Source organism: Hypanus sabinus, chromosome 13 (genome assembly GCF_030144855.1).
Source record: "Hypanus sabinus isolate sHypSab1 chromosome 13, sHypSab1.hap1, whole genome shotgun sequence".
Lineage (NCBI taxonomy): Eukaryota > Metazoa > Chordata > Chondrichthyes > Myliobatiformes > Dasyatidae > Hypanus > Hypanus sabinus.
Genome location: NC_082718.1, coordinates 40,734,210 through 40,752,768, shown reverse-complemented (window position 1 = coordinate 40,752,768; position 18,559 = coordinate 40,734,210). Strand labels below are relative to the sequence as shown.

At 41.2% G+C, this 18,559-nt stretch overlaps 1 protein-coding gene and 1 pseudogene across 4 annotated transcripts in view; one reads left to right on the top strand and one right to left on the bottom strand.

Annotated features, from left to right (window-relative positions):
- Window positions 1-3,736: 3,736 nt before the first annotated feature.
- On the top strand, window positions 3,737-3,935 carry LOC132404319 (small nucleolar RNA U3; annotated as a pseudogene).
- A 4,335-nt stretch (window positions 3,936-8,270) lies between these two features.
- LOC132403786 (cadherin EGF LAG seven-pass G-type receptor 1-like) overlaps window positions 8,271-18,559 on the bottom strand; it is a 368,758-nt gene continuing 358,469 nt past the window's right edge. For 3 of the 4 annotated variants that reach the window (XM_059987470.1, XM_059987472.1, XM_059987473.1), the window contains one exon: window positions 8,271-9,698. In XM_059987470.1, the coding sequence (XP_059843453.1) occupies window positions 9,674-9,698 (25 nt within the window). In that variant the 3' untranslated portion in view covers window positions 8,271-9,673. The remainder of the gene's footprint in view (window positions 9,699-18,559) is intronic. The other variant, XM_059987471.1, reaches the window with a different exon arrangement.

Sequence of the window (18,559 nt, the reverse complement as noted above, 5' to 3'; positions counted from 1 at the left end):
CTGTTAGGCATTTCCGTAAATGAATAAGGGGTTTGTTTGTGTATGTATTTACTTCAGTGGGACTGGTACAAAGGAGGATGTGAAAAATTGTTTCACCTCGGCTCCTCTCTCGATTACTATCAAGCAATACTGACATTAAGGATGGGAATGTGGAAAACATCACTTTGAATCTGGCACACGGATCTCAAAGGCTCATTTGGAGAATCATTCCTCTCAGGGAGCCCAATACTGTGCACAGGATGTTGCAGGGGTTTGCTGTGGCTGCCTGAAAAGATCTTGTGGAAGGAAACTGAGAGTTGAGGTGAGTGGCTTCGACAGAGAACAGGCTAGGCATAAGGTCTTTTTGGTGTCCCTAGGGCCTAGGACATCAACTCTAAAACCTGAGCTTTCCTATGGGTTGTTCTGCAGAGAGGCCCAGGAAGGATGCAGGATGTCCAGAGCAGTTCTCCCTCCTGCCCTGAGCCACCAGCCTAGCCTATAGATAGGTAGTTTGTCAATCCCAAAGGAAATTAGTGTCACTGAGGCACTACAAGTGCACATTTATAAATATTACAAGTAGAAATAATAAAAATAAGTTACCACAAACAGTCTAACTGGAGGGGTCACCACTCATTATAAAGCCTAATGGCTGCGGGTAAGAATGGCCTCATATCACCCTCTTTAGAGCAGCACAGTCCTCTTAGTCTATTATTGAAAGTACTCCTCTGTTCAGCTGAGGTGGCAGGCGGAGTGTGAGAAACATTGTCTAGAATTGCCAGGGTTTTCCGTAGGGTCCTTTGTTCTACCACAGGCTCCAGTGTGTCCAGCTTGACTCCAATAACAGAGCCAGCCTTTCTACTCAGTTTATTGAGCCTGTTGGCATCACCTGTGTTGATACCATTGCCCCAGCACACCACTGCGTAGAAGATTGTACTGGTGACAACAGACTGGTAGAACGTGTGAAGCAGAGGCCTGAATACTCCATATGGCCAGTCATAGCCATGGCAAAGGCATTGGTAATAGTGCTGGCAACAGTGTCGGTGATAAGGCACCCATTGTGTGAGCATCTCAGCAACTGAAAGATGAAAGCTGTTAGTTGTAGCACACTCTGTGAACTTGCAGAAAGTGTTTGAGCAGCCTACAGTCAGTTCTGAAGCTGTCCAGTTGTACCTGCCAACTTCCTCCTATATCGACATTATGCAAACAAGTGCCATGGTATACAGTATTATGTAAATGTCTTAGACACACATATATACAAGCTCGGGTGCATAAGAATTTTGCACAGAAATGTGTTTGTCAACGCGGAGTGGAAAGCAAGTTTGTAAATCTGGCGGGAGCAAAGAATGTTGGGAATGGTGAGGTTAGAGCACCATGGGAGGGGTTTGGGACAGTGCCAGTGGAGGGAGGGTGGCACAAGTGGAGACTCATGCAGCAAGGTCATTTAATTCCAAATAATTAGTTTTATTGATCATTACAGAATGTCTCTCTGGTGCTTCCCTCTCCCTTCCCCTTTTCCCAATCATGATTCCCCTCTTGCTACCCACTTCCCACTCTCAAACCACAACAGAGACCCATACCAGAATCAGGTTTATCATCACTCACATATGTCATGAAATTTGTTTTTTTTTGTGGCAGCAGTGCAGTGTCTTAGCAGAAGTCTTAGGCACAGTATATGTGCCTCGGACTTTTGCACAGTACTGAACTTCGAGTTGTTCTTTGATTGCTTAATGAATTTCATAGTTTGCAATCAGGAGTTTTGATTCATGTTGGTTAGGGAGGAAGATGTTCTGTACCATCATTAGGTGCATGACAAGCACTGTAAAAACATCTGCAGCCTTATAGCAAACTGGACAGGGAAGGTCCTGGCATGACAGTACTGCAAATGATTACTAACCCTGATCTGGCTCAGGTCAAATTGTTCTCATTTTTGAATTGCACATTAAATGCAGGAGCTATTGGATATAATTTCAAGGCAATATTTGAGTTACACACAAATTTCAACGTCTTAAAATCTTTTACTGCACGATTCTTCTTGGAAAACATCATTTCACAAAAGGTTAGTGTCTTTGATGAAAATTTTAAAGTTATGAAATGTTGAACTACATTGTGAGTCAGAATCTGAAAAATCAACGTGAATTATTACAAGGGATTTTAAGTGACTGCTGAAATTTTACAGTTTTTGTTAAGTTTACTATAACAGCCGATTCTTCCTGTTTACAATTTAACTTCCCAATAATATAATCGTGGAACAATTTATTTTTAAATCACGTTGAGTTTCTCCTTCTTTATTATATCAGGTATAATATTCTTCCAACTCTGCAGTGTATTCCCTACTTCTCTGACTGGTTTTGGCAAATAGACCACAAATTATAGGAGCATAAGTAGGCCATTCAGCCCATCGAGTCTGCTCTGTCATTCAATCATGGGTTGATCCAATTCTTCCAGTCATCCTCACTCTCCTACCTCCTCCCCATGACATTTAATGCCCTGGCTAATCAAGAACCTATCTATCTCTGTTTTAAATGCACCCAATGACTTGGCCTCCACAGCTGCTCGCGGCAACAAATTCCACAGATTTACTGTCCTTTGACTAATGTAATTTCTCCGCATTGTTGTTCTAAATGGACATCCTTCAATCCTGAAGTCATGCCCTCTTGTCCGAGACTCCCCTACCATGGGAAATAACTTTGCCATATCTCATCTGTTCAGGTCCTTTAACATTCAGAATGTTTCTATGAGATCCCCCCAATTCTCCTGAACTCCACGGAATACAGCCCAAGAGCTCTAATAAATGTTACCTCCAGAACACTGATATAACCCACATGTTAGTGGCTGACCTTCATCAATCTGAAAACCTGACATGTCCATTCTTTGCTTTGGTGAAAAAGATTACTGTTATACGTTACAGCTTATCTTTTTCATTTTTACCTTGAATACAGACCAAGGGCATTGTGGCTTGGTATGGAAAGACTAATGCTGTTGAATGGAAAATCCTACAGAAAGGAGTGGATATGTCCAGTCAGTCATGGATAAAGCCATTCAGCATGTGTTGTCGCAGGACATCAGCATCCACCATCAGGGACGCCACCACCTAGGACATGCTCTCCCTCCACTGCTGCCATCAGTCAAGTGCTACAGGATCCTCGGGTGAATCTCTGCCCAATGAAGCTGTGGAGGCTACCTCAGTAAATGTATTTAAGACAAGGTTGGATAGATTTTTCCATAGTAGGGTAATTAAGGGTTATGAGGGAAAGGCAGGTAGGTGGAGATGAGTCCATGGTGATACTAGCCACGATCTTATTGAATGGCGGAGCAGGCTCGATGGGCCGGATGGCCTACTGCTATTTCTTATGTTCTTGACTTATTTCAGAAAGTTATTACCTCTCAACCACCAGATTCTTGAACTAACTCCACTTGTTCCCATCATTAAAATGTTCCCACAACCTATGGACTCACTTTCAATGACTCTTTGCCTAATGTTCTCGATATTTATTGTTTAGTTATTTATTATCATTTCCTTCTTTTCGTATGTGAGCAGTTCATTCTTTTGCACACTGATTGAATGGTGTGGTCTTTCACTGATTCTATTATGGATATTATTCCATCATGAATTTCTTGAGTTTGCCTGAAAGAAAATAAATTTACTTTGAACTTTGAGGCTGTCTCCCATCAATGCTCTTCAGAATACAGTGGTATGCACAGGTTGCTTCTTGTACTGCCCGTGTGGGACATTTTGATCAATGTTTTTATTTGAAAGGGGAGATTACTATGAAAATCTTTTGGGGATTCTATCAATAGTTAATTTCCAGAGAAGTACTATTCTGTAGTGTTTGGCCTCACAACACAATGAAGCGTGGTGGTCACTTCTGAGCAAGAAGCAGGCTGAGCAGCTTCTCTCTGCCATTCCTGAGTGCTCCTTTTCTCTCAATGCTGGAAGAAAACACATTCAGAATAATCTTACATTTTCCTTCAACAAACTTTCCTATTAAGCGGGGGGGGGGGGGGGGGGGTTCTCAACTTGGGATCCACAGCCACCTTGATTAATGGTAGGGGACCATGGCATAAAAAAGGTTAGGAACACCTACTTTTAAGCAAAGACAGAAGGTTGTATTCAGGGCTGGTGGAGACTTTTGTTTAACTGATACAGACAGCATAGCTATAGAGGAAGGAAGCAAAGGCTTTTCTTGCTTTTAGGCATCAAAAATGAGGAGTTGTTAGCTTCAAATCAACTTTTGCATCTTAATATGAAAACTGATTTCCTTATTAGAATGGAACAGCAGAGTAATGAATTCTGTGAGAAATTGTTTCACCTAGGCAATCTGAGAAATTAAAGCATGAAATGTAAAATATGCAAGACAATCATTTCAGACCATACAGTGTTATTGTTGGTATACCCACAAATTACACCTCTAAAATTTGCTTAGGTAAAGTAAGGCAGGTACAGTCAATTGACAAAAAGGTGTTTAAAACACATAATGACTAAGGACTATTACAGATACAAACTATCAGAAAAGAACATTTGAATTTAGTAATTATCTGATGAACAATAACATCTGTCTGTAACATATAGAGGGAATGACACTCACATAATTAAAATGATCTTGACCTAGTCTTCAGTTAGGTCATTGAAGGAAGAAGTGAAGTACAGTACACGTGACAATGGTTACTTGTTTAGGAGGACGAAGGGCCAATTTTGGTGAACATGTCACTTGATTGTTGGTTGAACAATGCTTGCATTTGCAACACACAAAATGCAGCACAGATCATATAACTAATCGGCACTTAATTAATGACTTGGAAGGAACTGTGAGGTGGCACAGTCGTGGTTAGCACAACAGTTTACAGTTCTGATGACCTGGGTTCAATTCCCGATATTGCCTGTAAGGAGTTTGTATGTTCTCCCTGTGGATAAGTGGGTTTCCTGCCACAGTCTGAAAACATACCAGTTAGTAGGTCATAACTGATCATTATAAATTGTCCTGTGATTAGGTCAGGATTAAATCAGGAGATTGCTGGGCAGCATGGCCCAAAGGACCCATTCTGTGCTGTATCTCAAAAAGTAAATAAATATAAAAGCTAGACAGATCATGCAACTATTAAAGTGCTTCCATTCACATTGATATAGAATATACTTCCCAACGGAATAACATTATGTAGATGTTAGGAGCACTGTACATGTTCCTTGATCATAAAGCACAGTCAGTCACAAGGAGACAGGAATATCTAATCACTACCAAGTCACCTCCAAGTTGGCCAAATATTATAGTCCTGCTGAACTAGCACCATCTTATGAAATGTGGTTAATGTAAAAGTTGGCAGGGCCCAAAAGTAAAACAATTGAATGAACTGTTCAAGTAGGACTGTTCTTGTAGGAGCCTTGGTTTCAATTCATTTTCATTTTTACAGACATCAGCAAATGCATTGCAACAAGTTTTGAAACTGCGCCTTGAAGCAAGTCTAACCAGTTATTACCTCCCTGAAGAACTTTAAAAAATGATACCATTAATAAAATGTACTAAGGTAATCATTCAGACAGGAGGAGGTCATGTGCAGGTGAGTCCATGCAAGCTTTGTGCACCAACACAAAAGAAGATTAGGCAAATTACACAAAGATTTCAATATGAAATGCAAGAAAGCAGAGAGGCTTTTGTTAAAATGTTGACTGGCATGTAAATGGCATTAGAAACCTAATAGAGAAGTCTAAGGTTTCACTGCTTATTATCATTGTGCACTGCCTCATGAAAACATTAATTTAAAAAAAAATATTTCATTGGGATCATAAATTCCCTGCTGCTGGCAAGAAAAAATACTTCTTTTGCCCACAGTAGATATACAAAATACAATGCAAAGTTGTGTACTCAATCCAAGCAACACACACACAAAACGCTGGAGGAACTCAGCAGGCCAGGCAGCATCTATCGAAAAAGTACAGTAGACGTTTTGGATTGAAACTCTTCGGCAGGATCCTCCCTGTGGTTAGGTTCGGGTTTGGATGGGAGTTGCTGGTTGACGTGGCTCACTCTGCCCTGTATCTCAATAACAATTCGTCAATACTGACTCAATTAATGCATCAAAAAAGGCACTCTCCAAGCTTGCTCCAGATGTTTCCTTTGTTGAATTCTACTTTCATTTCTTTCTTTGGTCTGGACCAATAAGAATAATTTCTTTTCTTTTCTTGTCCACTACATGCTATCTGTGTTTTTTTTAGCTACAGAGAGAGTAAATAGTAAAAACCGTAAGGAGCATTTGGAAGCAGATTGTGCAGGCAATTCTTCAGGAGTTACTTTGTGATTGGGTCCAGAGTGCAGAAGACACATGGAAAAGCTGGGCTGCAGGGTAGTGTCTGTGAATACCTTAGCTATAAGGAAAGGAAGAGATTTTGATCAAAATGAAGATAACAGCCTAGAATTTGTTCAACAACTTAAAGGGCCTTTAAGCAATCTAACCCAGGAGTGCTTTGTTTCTGGCTTCATCCACACATGCTTAAGTCAGAGGCAGGACTCAGATACTGGAGGTCTAGGAACAGAGGTTCCTTGGGATGTCCTGCTGTGGACTGGGTTGGGGATTATTTGTGCTTGGTCTAGCGAGGCTTGGCTGCAGGGTTACGGTGGTGGTAAGGGCCTGAGGAAGTGAGTGGAGGCTCTTGGTTCGTTTATTCCTTATGTGCCAGGTCATATGACGTGGGCGATCATGGTCTTTCCATGACCATGATTGTTCTTGGCAATTTTTTCTGCAGAAGTGGTGTGCCATTGTCGTCTTCTGGGCAGTGTTTTTACAAAATGGGTGACCCCAGCCATTATCAATACTCTTCAGGGATTGTCTGCTGGGCGTCAGTGGTCACATAACCAGTACTTGGGATATACACCAGCTGCTCATACGGCCATCCACCTCCAAAGGTGAAGATAGTTAAATTAGCAATTGTGATCAGGGCTTAGAAGGGATTGAGGTCGGCATTCGGGGTGTTGAGAGGGTATCTAGTTGGTACAGCTGGAGTAGGTGTTTCAGGTGATGGCTGGGGTACCAAGGAAGAGTCAGACATGCTTTAAGAACCTACCTAGGCCCAAATGGTTTGTAGCTGCTTATTGAGATCCATTTAAAGTTGATCAGAAGCAATTCCATAAGAGAGTCTGGCACATTCACTTCCTGATCAGGGTTAATGAGGTGGGGCCCAGAGCCCATTACACACTGTGAACACCATAGCACCAATCTAACATTCCCCAGGAAGAAATTCATACCTCTTGCCATTCATGCATTAACTTGTTTGAGAGGCAGCAGACCACACAACAAAAGAGTGTGGCGTGGCCTGTTACGTATGTGTAGACCAAATGCAACAGCGGAGTAGAATTATTAAATGTTTTTATTGAGCCATGTTAGTAACGCTTGGCAATTTACAGTGTGTGAGCTACGAACTGGGCCCACTGAAACATGTGCACTGAAAAGCCTCTTCCCTCCGTCTTTTCCCTGTTCATAACTCTGTTGTCATTCTTGCTCCAAGTATATGTAACATGGCCTACTTTCTCATCAAAAATTATTTTCACATTTCAAATAAGGATCAGAATTTTAATGAGAATATTGTTCTAGGACCAGGAAACATGTACTGAAGATTCTCATTGTATTTATTTGTATAGTATAACATCCAAGTTAAGAGTTAAATATCTGGCAAGTCAATGTTAAATATTCCACAGGCTGGAACCAGCAGTGAATTATGTGGAGCATTCACTCCAGGAGCAGTTAACAGAGGCCACGACTGAAAACTCGTACTGAGGACCAAGCTGACAGAGTGAAGTGTTTCAGTTGAAACGGAAGGAACCGTTCTTCTCTGTAGTCTGCACATGCTGGAAAGATCCCTATATGATTTCAGAATATTTCCACATCATGTGATTATATTGTGGGCTTAAGACAATTTCAAGTGACTTACTGTAGACTGATTGATGGATTAGTTGTACTCTTGTGATAGGTAAACCTTTGGCATGTCCTTTGAAAGCAGGTACATAATGCCACAAAGTATAATGCAAGTAAAAATCTATGAAGAATTGAGAAAGTGAGGGAGAGAGGGTGGAAGTGGGGGTGAGGGAGAAGGGGAGAGGGAGAAAAAGGAGGGAGAGAGGAGAGAGAGAATGAGAGAAATAGTGAGAGGAAGAATGAGAGAGCGATAGATACAGAGGGTTTGTGTCCAGCCAGACATCACTGCTCTAAGAGCAGTCTTCCACTGCATCAGTGACTGTTCTGCTGTTTAGAAACTTCCTACAATGATCAATTAAAAGAGAGAGGAATCATCACAGGCAGCTGGAAAAAGTCAAAATCTCTTTATTTTACAATTTTGTTTCTCTGTACTGTGTTTCCAGTGTTTTTTGCATGTAAATAAATATGATACATCTGTTCTTTGCTTTTTAAAAAAAAATCAGTTTCCATCATAAAATTTTTTAAAAATCTTGTGCCATGAATACAATTGCATTAATGTTAAAAGAAACTCTCTGTATTAAAACAAAAGAATTTACTACAACACGTGAGTCACAATATACAAATGGGAACTGTTCTGATAGTTTCTGTCTAAAACAATTTAAAAACAAATCTACAACAATAATAGTGTCAAAATATTCACAGGTATTCAAATAAAAACAATCATACTTGATTGGCAAACATCCTTCTGATTAATTCTTCCACCCCATCTCCTCCCCCAACCTTGCCTCCCTGGTAGACCAACATGTGCTCTTGAACTTAAAGGTGATTTTTCTTTCAAAAATCCTCGGACACACAAGTTCAAGTGTACGGTTGAATGAAAAAAACGGGAGTTGGTTTGATTCCCCATTCTTTGTAGTAACTCCGTCTTTGTAGTTACACATTCAAATTCTATTTCTCATAAATTGTTACAGCTTTCAATAGAAAAAAATTCTTTTTACAATATTAACACACCAAATTCAAGTAAAATTGTGCACCTTCTACTCTTTATAAAAGTCAGAAGATTTATAATCAAATTGATAAAATCAAAAACTGTTATGCATGTACAGATGAGGTTTTCAGAAGTATTGACTTACAAAATATATATAAAAGTATCTATACATCTTATAATTTTGTTGTACAAAAGGCATTCATTTTAAGACCATCTCCTTGAAGACTAGGCAAATGAAGAGCCTGGAGAATATTTTCAGTCTGATGCCTGTGTAAATAACACTTCCATCAATGTGTAACCAACTTACCTGTGATCCTATGACAGAGACCAACTCTTTGTGATTGAGGTACTGCCTTTCCTTACAGTACTTAATGCTTTGGGGAGAAAATGTAGGCAAGCTGTAGTTCTGCCCTGAGGCCTGTATACAGGGCAGTGGGTGCACTTTCAGGGCTCACCTTGGGATGTGTCCATTTCTTCAGGCTATCCAACTGCATGGCTGAGCTGCCCAACTGGTTACCTGTCTGTATCCGCTCCGGAATTTGGCACACAGCAAATATGCCATTCTGCATTCCACATTCCACATATATACCTGTCCTTCTGATATATGCTTGTATATTTTTCAGGATTTTTGCAGGCCTTGTTTCCCTTTCACAGTCATTCACGTGCATGGATCCATTTTGAAGAAGTTCTGATTCACGTAGAGAATACCGGCACATTGGGTGGGCTCTGAGGTGCACAGGAACTGGTGAAGCGAACAGTGAGACTCTTCGTGAGTTGGGATCATTCTTCTGATCTCCTGATGGGTCAGATTGAAGTTTCATTACTTCCTCTGTTCACAAGAAAAGGAAGGGGAAACATGCAGAACCATGGTTATGCTGTACCAACAGGCAAGTTCAAAGCGAAACATGCAGTTTAATATCACAATGCTGAAACAGTGGAGAAGATTAAAAACAATCTTTGCAGTCATAGTTTAAAAGCATGAAGCCTGTTGTAGTTAGCTATAGATGTTCTCTGATGCATTCAGAGAAAGAGAATTCGAATATATTTTCTGAAGTTAATTTATCTTAGATTCAATTAAAAAATCACTCATCTCCTGAGTTTGACAAGTATCTACAAAGTTAGCAAATATTTTCCTCTATCCTCTCACTAGAATTATTTGTTTGTAATATATAGAAAAATAACTATCAGTATTTCTATTATGTTAGCATACTTTAAATTGTAAAACGATTTAAAATTAATAAAATTGCAGAGTTTGTAAAGAGTGCTTGTGTTAAAGGTTAATAGGGCACACAACAGGTTGATAGAGCATGCAACTTGCAATACATAGGAGACAAGAGACTGCAGATGCTAAAAACTCAAGTACATTTAACTTGCGACACGTATGTCATTCTGGTCTGCTTGAAATCAGAGCACAATTTATAGGACATTCAAAACACAGGAACTTAGGGACGGGAAAAGGCCATCAGCCCATCATTCAGAATCCTCACTCTTGTGGCTATACCCCTTTAATTGAGACTCTTCCACTGCTTAAAACATCCCAGCATCTAGCTCCCTGAGTTTCTTATGTGTTTGAATAAGTTTAAAGTGTCCAGTGTACGCAAGCATGATAATTAATTGAACAGAAACATTTGGAATACACTGAAATTATAATCTTTGCAAAAAATCATTTGCTAGATCTCTTCATGAATTTAAAAAAACTTACCAAACAATAATGCAAATTGCTTCAAAGCATTTCATTGCGTCATTACACTGGAGAAACTATTTATAAAGAAGAAACATAACACGTACTACATCAATTCCCACCAAGTTCTTTCTTAAATGTCAATTGTGATGGGAATGACAGAAATAACAGAATGTGTTCTGACAGCTACATGAAGAGAACTTCAGTCATCTTCACGTGTGGAAAGATCAAGATCTTCTTTGACAGTGACACTCCTTAAACAACTAATGCTCACAGGACAGAGGGGCAGACAGACGTTACACTTTCAAGTGCTCATTCCTTACCAAGTAAAGCCTTTACTGGGACAATTATACCAGTAATATAATTCCAGAAAGCTCTGGAATAAAGTTATAGACTCTAAATAAATGAAAGAGATTATTAATAAAATACATATCTTCATTAAAAGAAATCACTCCATCAATGAAGAATAAACACAGGGATGAGGTGCAGGAGGATATGAGGATGAGACTAGAGGGGACCCAGGAAGTAAAAAATAATAAACTTTAAGCTGAGGATGAAGAAATATTATCATCATTTTGTGCCATGTCGTATGATGTGGGCGACCATGGTCTTATCCATGACCATGATTGTTCTTACAAAGTTTTCAACAGAAGTGGTTTGCCATTGCCTTTTCCTGGGCAGTGTCTTTACAAGGCGGGTGACCTCAGCCATTATCTCTTCAGAGCTTGTCCGCCTGGCATCAGAGGTTGCATAACCAGGACTTGTGATATGCACCAGCTGCTCCCATGGCTTCACATGACCCTGTTCGAGGGGCTAAGCAGAAGCTACACCTTGCCCAAGAGTGACCTGCAAGCTAGCAGTGGGAAGGAGTGCCTTACACCTCCATCGGTGGACACGTATCTCCACCCCACCACACGTAAGAAACATCAACAAAAGAAGGGGAAACAAAGTTAACAACATGTTCTCTCCCAGCTCAGAGCAAATCCAATCACATGGTGAGGGACAGGAGCTGAGAGAACAGGAAGGTCACTGGCTAGATATGGGTTGATAGATTTGGGATCTACTCATCTTCGTCCCATTTGAGACCCAGTCAGTTCATACTCATATCCTACAATGGTTCTGCAGTGAAGTATGAATAGTGTGAACTTTGGATCCAGGTCAGTCCATAAGACCATAAGATATAGGAGCAGAAGTAGGCCATTCAGCTCATCGAGTCTGCCTCGCCATTCAATCATGGGCTGATCAAATTCTTCCAGTCAGCCCCACTCCCCTGCCTTCTCCCTTTACCCTTTGATGCCCTGGCTAATCAAGAACCTATCTATCTCTTCCTTAAATGCACCCAATGACTTGGCCTCTACAGATTTACCACTCTCTGACTAAAGTAATTTTTCCGCACCTCTGTTCTAAATGGATGTCCTCCAATCCTGTCCTAGACTCCCCTACCATGGGAAATAACTTTGCCATATCTAATCTGTTCAGGCCTCTTAAAGTTCCTCATGCGGTAACCACAGTCATATCCACTCCAGTTCCTTCACCTAGCCCACTTTAAATCCTAATCCATACACATAGTCAGAAGGTTTTCCGATATTCACTGTCAAGATAGGTACTTGGGAACAGCAGCTGGATAGCTGACTTATTGTTCTATTACACACATTCACAAATCTGTTTCTAGGTCTCTGCCACCAGCTTTAGCGCATGAGGAATGGATGGAGACAAGTGGAAGGGAAGTAAAATAATCTTGGAAGATTATTTTTGAGATTAATCTTGAGAAGTTTCCTAAAACAATTTATAGGTCACTTTGGTGTATTGTGGGATATTTTACCTTAAGTATTCAGCAGCTGAATGGAGTAATCAATGCTAATAACTTGTGCTTGAATAAAGCTAGAAGGTGTTTTAGTTTCTCGTGGCTATAAGGTTTTATGGCATGTCTGATCAACACACCTCTCCTAGGCATTTACAATCTTGGCAGTCACTTTCAGAGATAGTGTAACAAACAAAAAAATTTCTCAGGTGCTTTGTTTAAAGGGGTTTTGCAGTTTCATTGCTGTGATACAATCATGGAAAACTGTACAGAGGGATATTAATTTCTATGGTAAACATTCTTGGAATGTTAACAGACAGTATGAATGTTACTATTCTGAAAGAAGATGATAGTTAATGGGATGTGGCTGGGGATGATTGGGAGTGACTGAACAACAACCTCTCCCAAAGCTCAGCTGACATAAATAGAGTTTTTCTGGTTTCAACAGGGAGGAGGGTATCAATGCTGTGCCCACCTTACAGTAATCTGGTGTTCTTCCACTGATTGAGAAGATCAGGGCAGCTATGGGTATTACCCTAGAATAACTGTAAACATCACATTCAGAGGATACTCTAGGTCTATATGTTCAACTAGAAAACAATCCTAAACTAGTAAAGCTCAATTTTAATTGTCATTCAATCACACATGAATACAGCCAGATGAAACAGCGTTACTCCGGGGCCCAGGTTCAAACCACAGGACCACCATTCACACACAGCACAAGGCACATTTAACACATGAACAAGATATCAGTAAAAAACAGTCACAAAAACAAAAATATAACCCAAGACCCTGAGTTCATGAATGTTGAAGCAGTCTGCAGCTGAACACAATAGAGCTTGTCTTGTGCCGAGCAAACATTGAGGGGGGGAAGGTGGAGGAACAGCACCGACTACGGCCTGGACACTGCACCACATCACCTCCAGTGGAGCACACCAACTCTAACGCCTCTCTCCTAGGCAGCTGTAAACAGGTGACACCACAGCTTGAGGCCCAGTCCTTGCTACAGCCGAGGCCACACAGCTCCCCCACCATCTGCCAATAAATCAGTGAATCGGACTTGCAGCATTCTACATGAACAATGACCAACAGGAGCTTGTGACGACAAGAAAAGCATCTAAGACAGTCGATAGTGCAAACCGCCTTTGTCTGACACCAGCAGCAGCAGGATCCACACTAAGTCTAGCTCCTTCAGTTTCTCCACCAATGAGAAAATCGCTGATGGGGTAGACCTGCAGTACTTTTGAGTTCTTAATGTCCAGCAGGGTCTTGCAATCGTAACAAATATGATTAAAAAGTATAACAACACTTTGGTTGACCCGACAGAAGCTGTTGCAATCGAACTACCACCATCTTACCGGAAAAGCAGTTCATTTAAAGTATGTAAATAAAGTGCAGGAAACCACACAAAATAAATGCTTGCCAACATGCTAGTGACAGTATTTATCTGGTTTGGGAAGTGTGAACATACTGGAATGGTACAAATAATGCAAAGCCATGTCTGAGAAATGCTTTAATCATGAGACAGCCCTAGGTATAAGCAGCAATGGGTTATGTAGGAGAGTTACTGATGGGTGAAGAACACCACGAAAGGTGATTGAGTGAGTGAGTCACTCTGTGTGAGTGACAAGAAGGTAGTGCCACTGAATGTAAATGTAGGGAAGGATGGTGTGAGCTCTGCTGGGTGCGAGAGTGGGTGGAGAGGGTGCAAACCACTGTTTACGAGGGAACGGAAGGAGAGAGCAAGTACGAGGCACTGTGTGTCAGGGAGGAGGGGGACTGAGCAGGTCTCTGTGAGGGAGGGAGGTGAAGTGTCTTTGCATGATGCTGAGGGACAGGAAGAGTGAGTGACTGTCAGAATCAGAATTAGGCTCAATATCACTGGCATAGCCATGAAATTTGCAGTTTTGCAGCAGCAGTACATTGCAATACATAGTAATAATAAATCTATACACTCAGTATATATCAAAAATAAACTCAGTAGTACAAAATAGTGAGATGGTGTACATGGGTTTATTGTCCGTTCAGTAATCTGATGGTGGAGGGCAAGAAGTTGTTTCGGAAAAGTTGAGTGTGTGCCTTCAGGCTCCTGTACCTCATCCTTGATGGTAGCAATGAGAAGAGGGCATGTCCTGGGAGCTAGAAGTTCTTGATGATGGATGCCACCTTTTTGAGGCATTGCCTTTTGAAGGTGTCCTCAATGTTGTTGTTTTGTGTGAGTGAGAGACTTGAAGGAGTCTATGAGAAAATAAGCTTTTCATTGCTACATCGTGTGTTTATCAGTTCCAACTATAGAAGAGCAAAAATGTCTGTATTGATATTTGTTTAAATCAATTTGAGGAAGGAATGGAACACAGGAACAACAAACAGCAGTGGGGAGGTCACTCCATCCCCTGAGCCCAGCCCTCTATTCAATATAATCATGACTGATCTGTCCCTCTTCTGGTAGCTAAGACTTCTGGAACTCAAAGTTCTGGCAATTCCCACTGCCATCAATGCCACCATCTTTCAAAACTGCATCTACCTCCTCTTTAAATACCCCAGTGACCTAGTGTCCACAATCCTTGGAGGTACAGAATTACAGAGATACACTGCCAAATTTGTTAAAACATCTGTTTAAATGGCTTCCCCCATTCCCACAACCCCTGCCAATCGCTACCAAGTTCAGAGACGGTTATGACCTCTCAACCATCAGGCTTTTCGCTCACCCTTACACTGAACTGTTCCCACAACCTACAGACTCTTTTTCAAGGACTCTTCATCCCACATTCTCAATATTTATTGCTTGTTTGCTTATCTATGTATCTTTTTATGTATTAATTTTCTTCTTCTGTTTGAGTTGCACAGTTTGCTGTCTTTTGCAAACTGGTTGTTTGTCATGTGGTGTGTGGTCTTTCATTGATTCTACTGTGTTCTGTCAACATCCACAGGAAAGTGGAACTCAGGATTGTATACTGTTACATTATATCTACTTTGATAATAACTTTACTTTCATTTGAAATGTTCCCGTCAGGGGAAGCATTTCAATGACTACCCTGGTATATACCCCTTAGGAACAATAAGATCATCCCTCACTTCTGGGAAATACTAATCCAACTTCTTCAGTCACTTATAATATGAAAACCTTCTCATCCCAGAAACGTCTCAGTTAAACTCTTTTGCTTGAACATATCTTCTTCAATACGGGGAACAAAGTACCTCCAGGTGTGACCTCTTCAACACAGCCTCTACATCTGTAGCAATGCCTCTTCATTTTTAAACTCAAACACCCCTTGCAATGAAGACCCCAGATGCCATTTACCTTCCTAGTTCTAGCTGCACCTGCTCCTTCATTTTTAAATAGCATTTATGAGGGTACAAAGGCCTCTCTGAACGTCAACACTTCCCAATCTCTCACGCTTAGAGGGCAATGAAAGCTCTAAACTGTCAGGCAGCACCTGGAAAGAGACACAGTTAATGATGCATGTTAAAGACTCCTCATCAGTTTTAAAAATGTCAACTCTTTCTCTTTCCACTGATGCTGTCTGACCAAGTGTTTCCAGCATTTAATATGTGAAAGATACTCAGTCTTTTTGCTTTGTCTGCAAAAGTGAATAACGTCCACATTTTCCCCACTTTGTACTCCATCCACCATGCGGTCACTCACTCACTTCACTTGTCTATATCCCTTTGAAGCCCCGTATGCCTTCATCGCTACTCATTCCGTTAGTATTCAGTTCTGATGTCTGCTGAGCCTGGGGTCAGGGTATTTTCAGCTGTCGACACCATCCTGTGAGGACAGCCGGACAGTGCCGTGCAATGTTACACTGAGTTAGTCTCCGTCCCTCCCTCCTCCAATGTGATGGCAGCAGGCCTCACAATGGAATACCATGCTTGGGATCACACAGGAAACAAAAGCAAGATCTAGAGACAGGCAGCCAGCTAACACCAGCTCAGTGGAGGATCTGTTTCCCCACATGTCTGTGGCCATACAAATCTCTATGAACTTTAGCTCCACTCTAAACCACTTTTGCAGTATTATATTTAACATTAGTAAGTTTTGAATACTTTGTTAATACTTGGATTTAGTATTTTCAAAGTAAAATTGCTGATTGTCCTTTGAAAGTATTATGTGGAAATATTAATGGTAAAAACACCTGTGATATCTTACTCACCGAAGTGACATCAGATTTTGTGGTCAATGTTAAAGCAACAGGTGGTGCCTAACGACGACTCCCTTGTTTGCATCTTCGGAAGAACTCTACTTTATCTTTGATATCTCTTTCTTCCCCCTCAAGGTTCTTTTGAAGACCCTGACCTGGAGTTACATGCCAATTTTGGTTCTTTGCGGAAATGGGACCCGCTCTCAGGGCCTCACAACCGGCCACTTTTGGATATGGCCTGGAAGACTAGCACGCCTTTAAGGTGATGGATTTTCGTGGCTCTGGAGAAGGGCTGATTCAAGGCCTGATGCATCATGGGAGTAAATGGAAGATGGAAAGCAGAGAGCTGGCTGTTTGCCCAAATACCCAAGTTCTCTGGGCACAGATCTCGGAAAAAGTGACGCAACAGACTTTCAACACCATTAATCAGTTTGTTATGTCTCCCCTCCCGCTGTGAAACGGGGACACCTCTTTTTCCCTTATTAGGGAGAGAGAGAGAGAGAGCCTGTGGTATGTCGAATTACCAGGTGAATGAGTAGTCTTTGGGGTACTGCAAGTCTGTGCCTTTATTGATGCTCGCTGCATGCTTGAGAGCTTGGTGAAGGGGCTGCTGATGCTTTTTTGCTGGTGGGGGAGTGGAGGAGGTCATTGCTTTGTTGCAGGTTATGCGTGGGAGGGGGTAGTTGGTGTGGGGCTTTGGGGTTCTAACATTTAACTGTCACTCGTTCTCGGGGACACTCCTCTGTTTTCATGAATGTTTGTAAAGAAAAAGAATTTCAGGGTGTATATTGTATACATTTCTCTGACGATAAACGTACCTATTGAACAATATCTGCCTTTGACCCAGAAGCAACTGATCCACTAATAAAACAAAACAAGGATGTAATGCTAGGGTTTTATCAAGCATTGGTGAGAACTCTCTTGAAGTATTGTGAGCAGTTTTGGGCTCCTTATCTAAGAAAGGTTGTGCTGACATCGGAGAGGGTTCAGAGGAGGTTTATGAGAATAATACTGGGATTGATAAGCTTATCACATGAGGAGCGCTTGCTGGCTCTGTGCCTGTACTCACTGCAGAATGAGGGGGGATCTCATTTAAACCTTCCGAATGTTGGAAGGCCAATGGGGAAGTCAAGGACCAGAGGACACATCCTCAGAATTGAGGGGCGCCCATTTAGAACAGAGATGAGAAGGATTTCCTTGAGCCAGGGAGTGCTGAGTCTGAGAAATTCTTTGCCACAGGCAGCTGTGGAGGCCAAGTACATTTAAGACAGAGGTTGATAGATTTTTGATTGGTCAGGGCATGAAGGGTTACATAGATAAGGCAGGAGGTTGGGGCTGAGAGGGAAAATGGATCAGCTATGCTGAATTGGTAGAGTAGACTTGATGGGCCGAAAGGTCTAATTCTGCTCTTATACCTCATGGTCTTATGGTCTAATAACCAACAATCTCAGTAGCACACATTCCCCCCATTCCCTACTGACATCAGTTATTGACACCTATAATTTCAAACAGATGCTTTGTCACCTAGAACGGATGATATCGTTAAGCAAAGGGATATGAATTATGTTGAACAATTCTCAAGCAAGCAGTTAAGTAATGTTGAACAAACCTTTTGGAAATAAAAGTAGTACGAAATAAAGATCAGGACATACACCTACAATTAAGAAAGAGTCTGAAATAACAAACTTGAAATTTTCAAAAAGCAGAAACAAAATGTCTTCACGGGGAAATCTGCAGATGCTGGAAATTCAAACAACAACACACACAAAATGCTGGTGGAACACAGCAGGCCAGGCAGCATCAATAGGGAGAAGCGCTGTCGACGTTTTGGGCCGAGACCCTTCGTCTGCCTGGCCTGCTGTGTTCCACAAAATGTTTCCAGCTTTTTCCGGTTCTGATGCAAGGTCAATGTGCTGAAATATTAACAACTTCTCTCTCCATAGATGCAGTCTGACCTGCCAAGTATTTATTGTATTTTTATTTTAAATCAGTTTGTAATTTTTAAATATTTATTGGAGAAGATGCCAATTTAAATCCTGAGGTTTGTTATGCAGTAACCCTGGCTT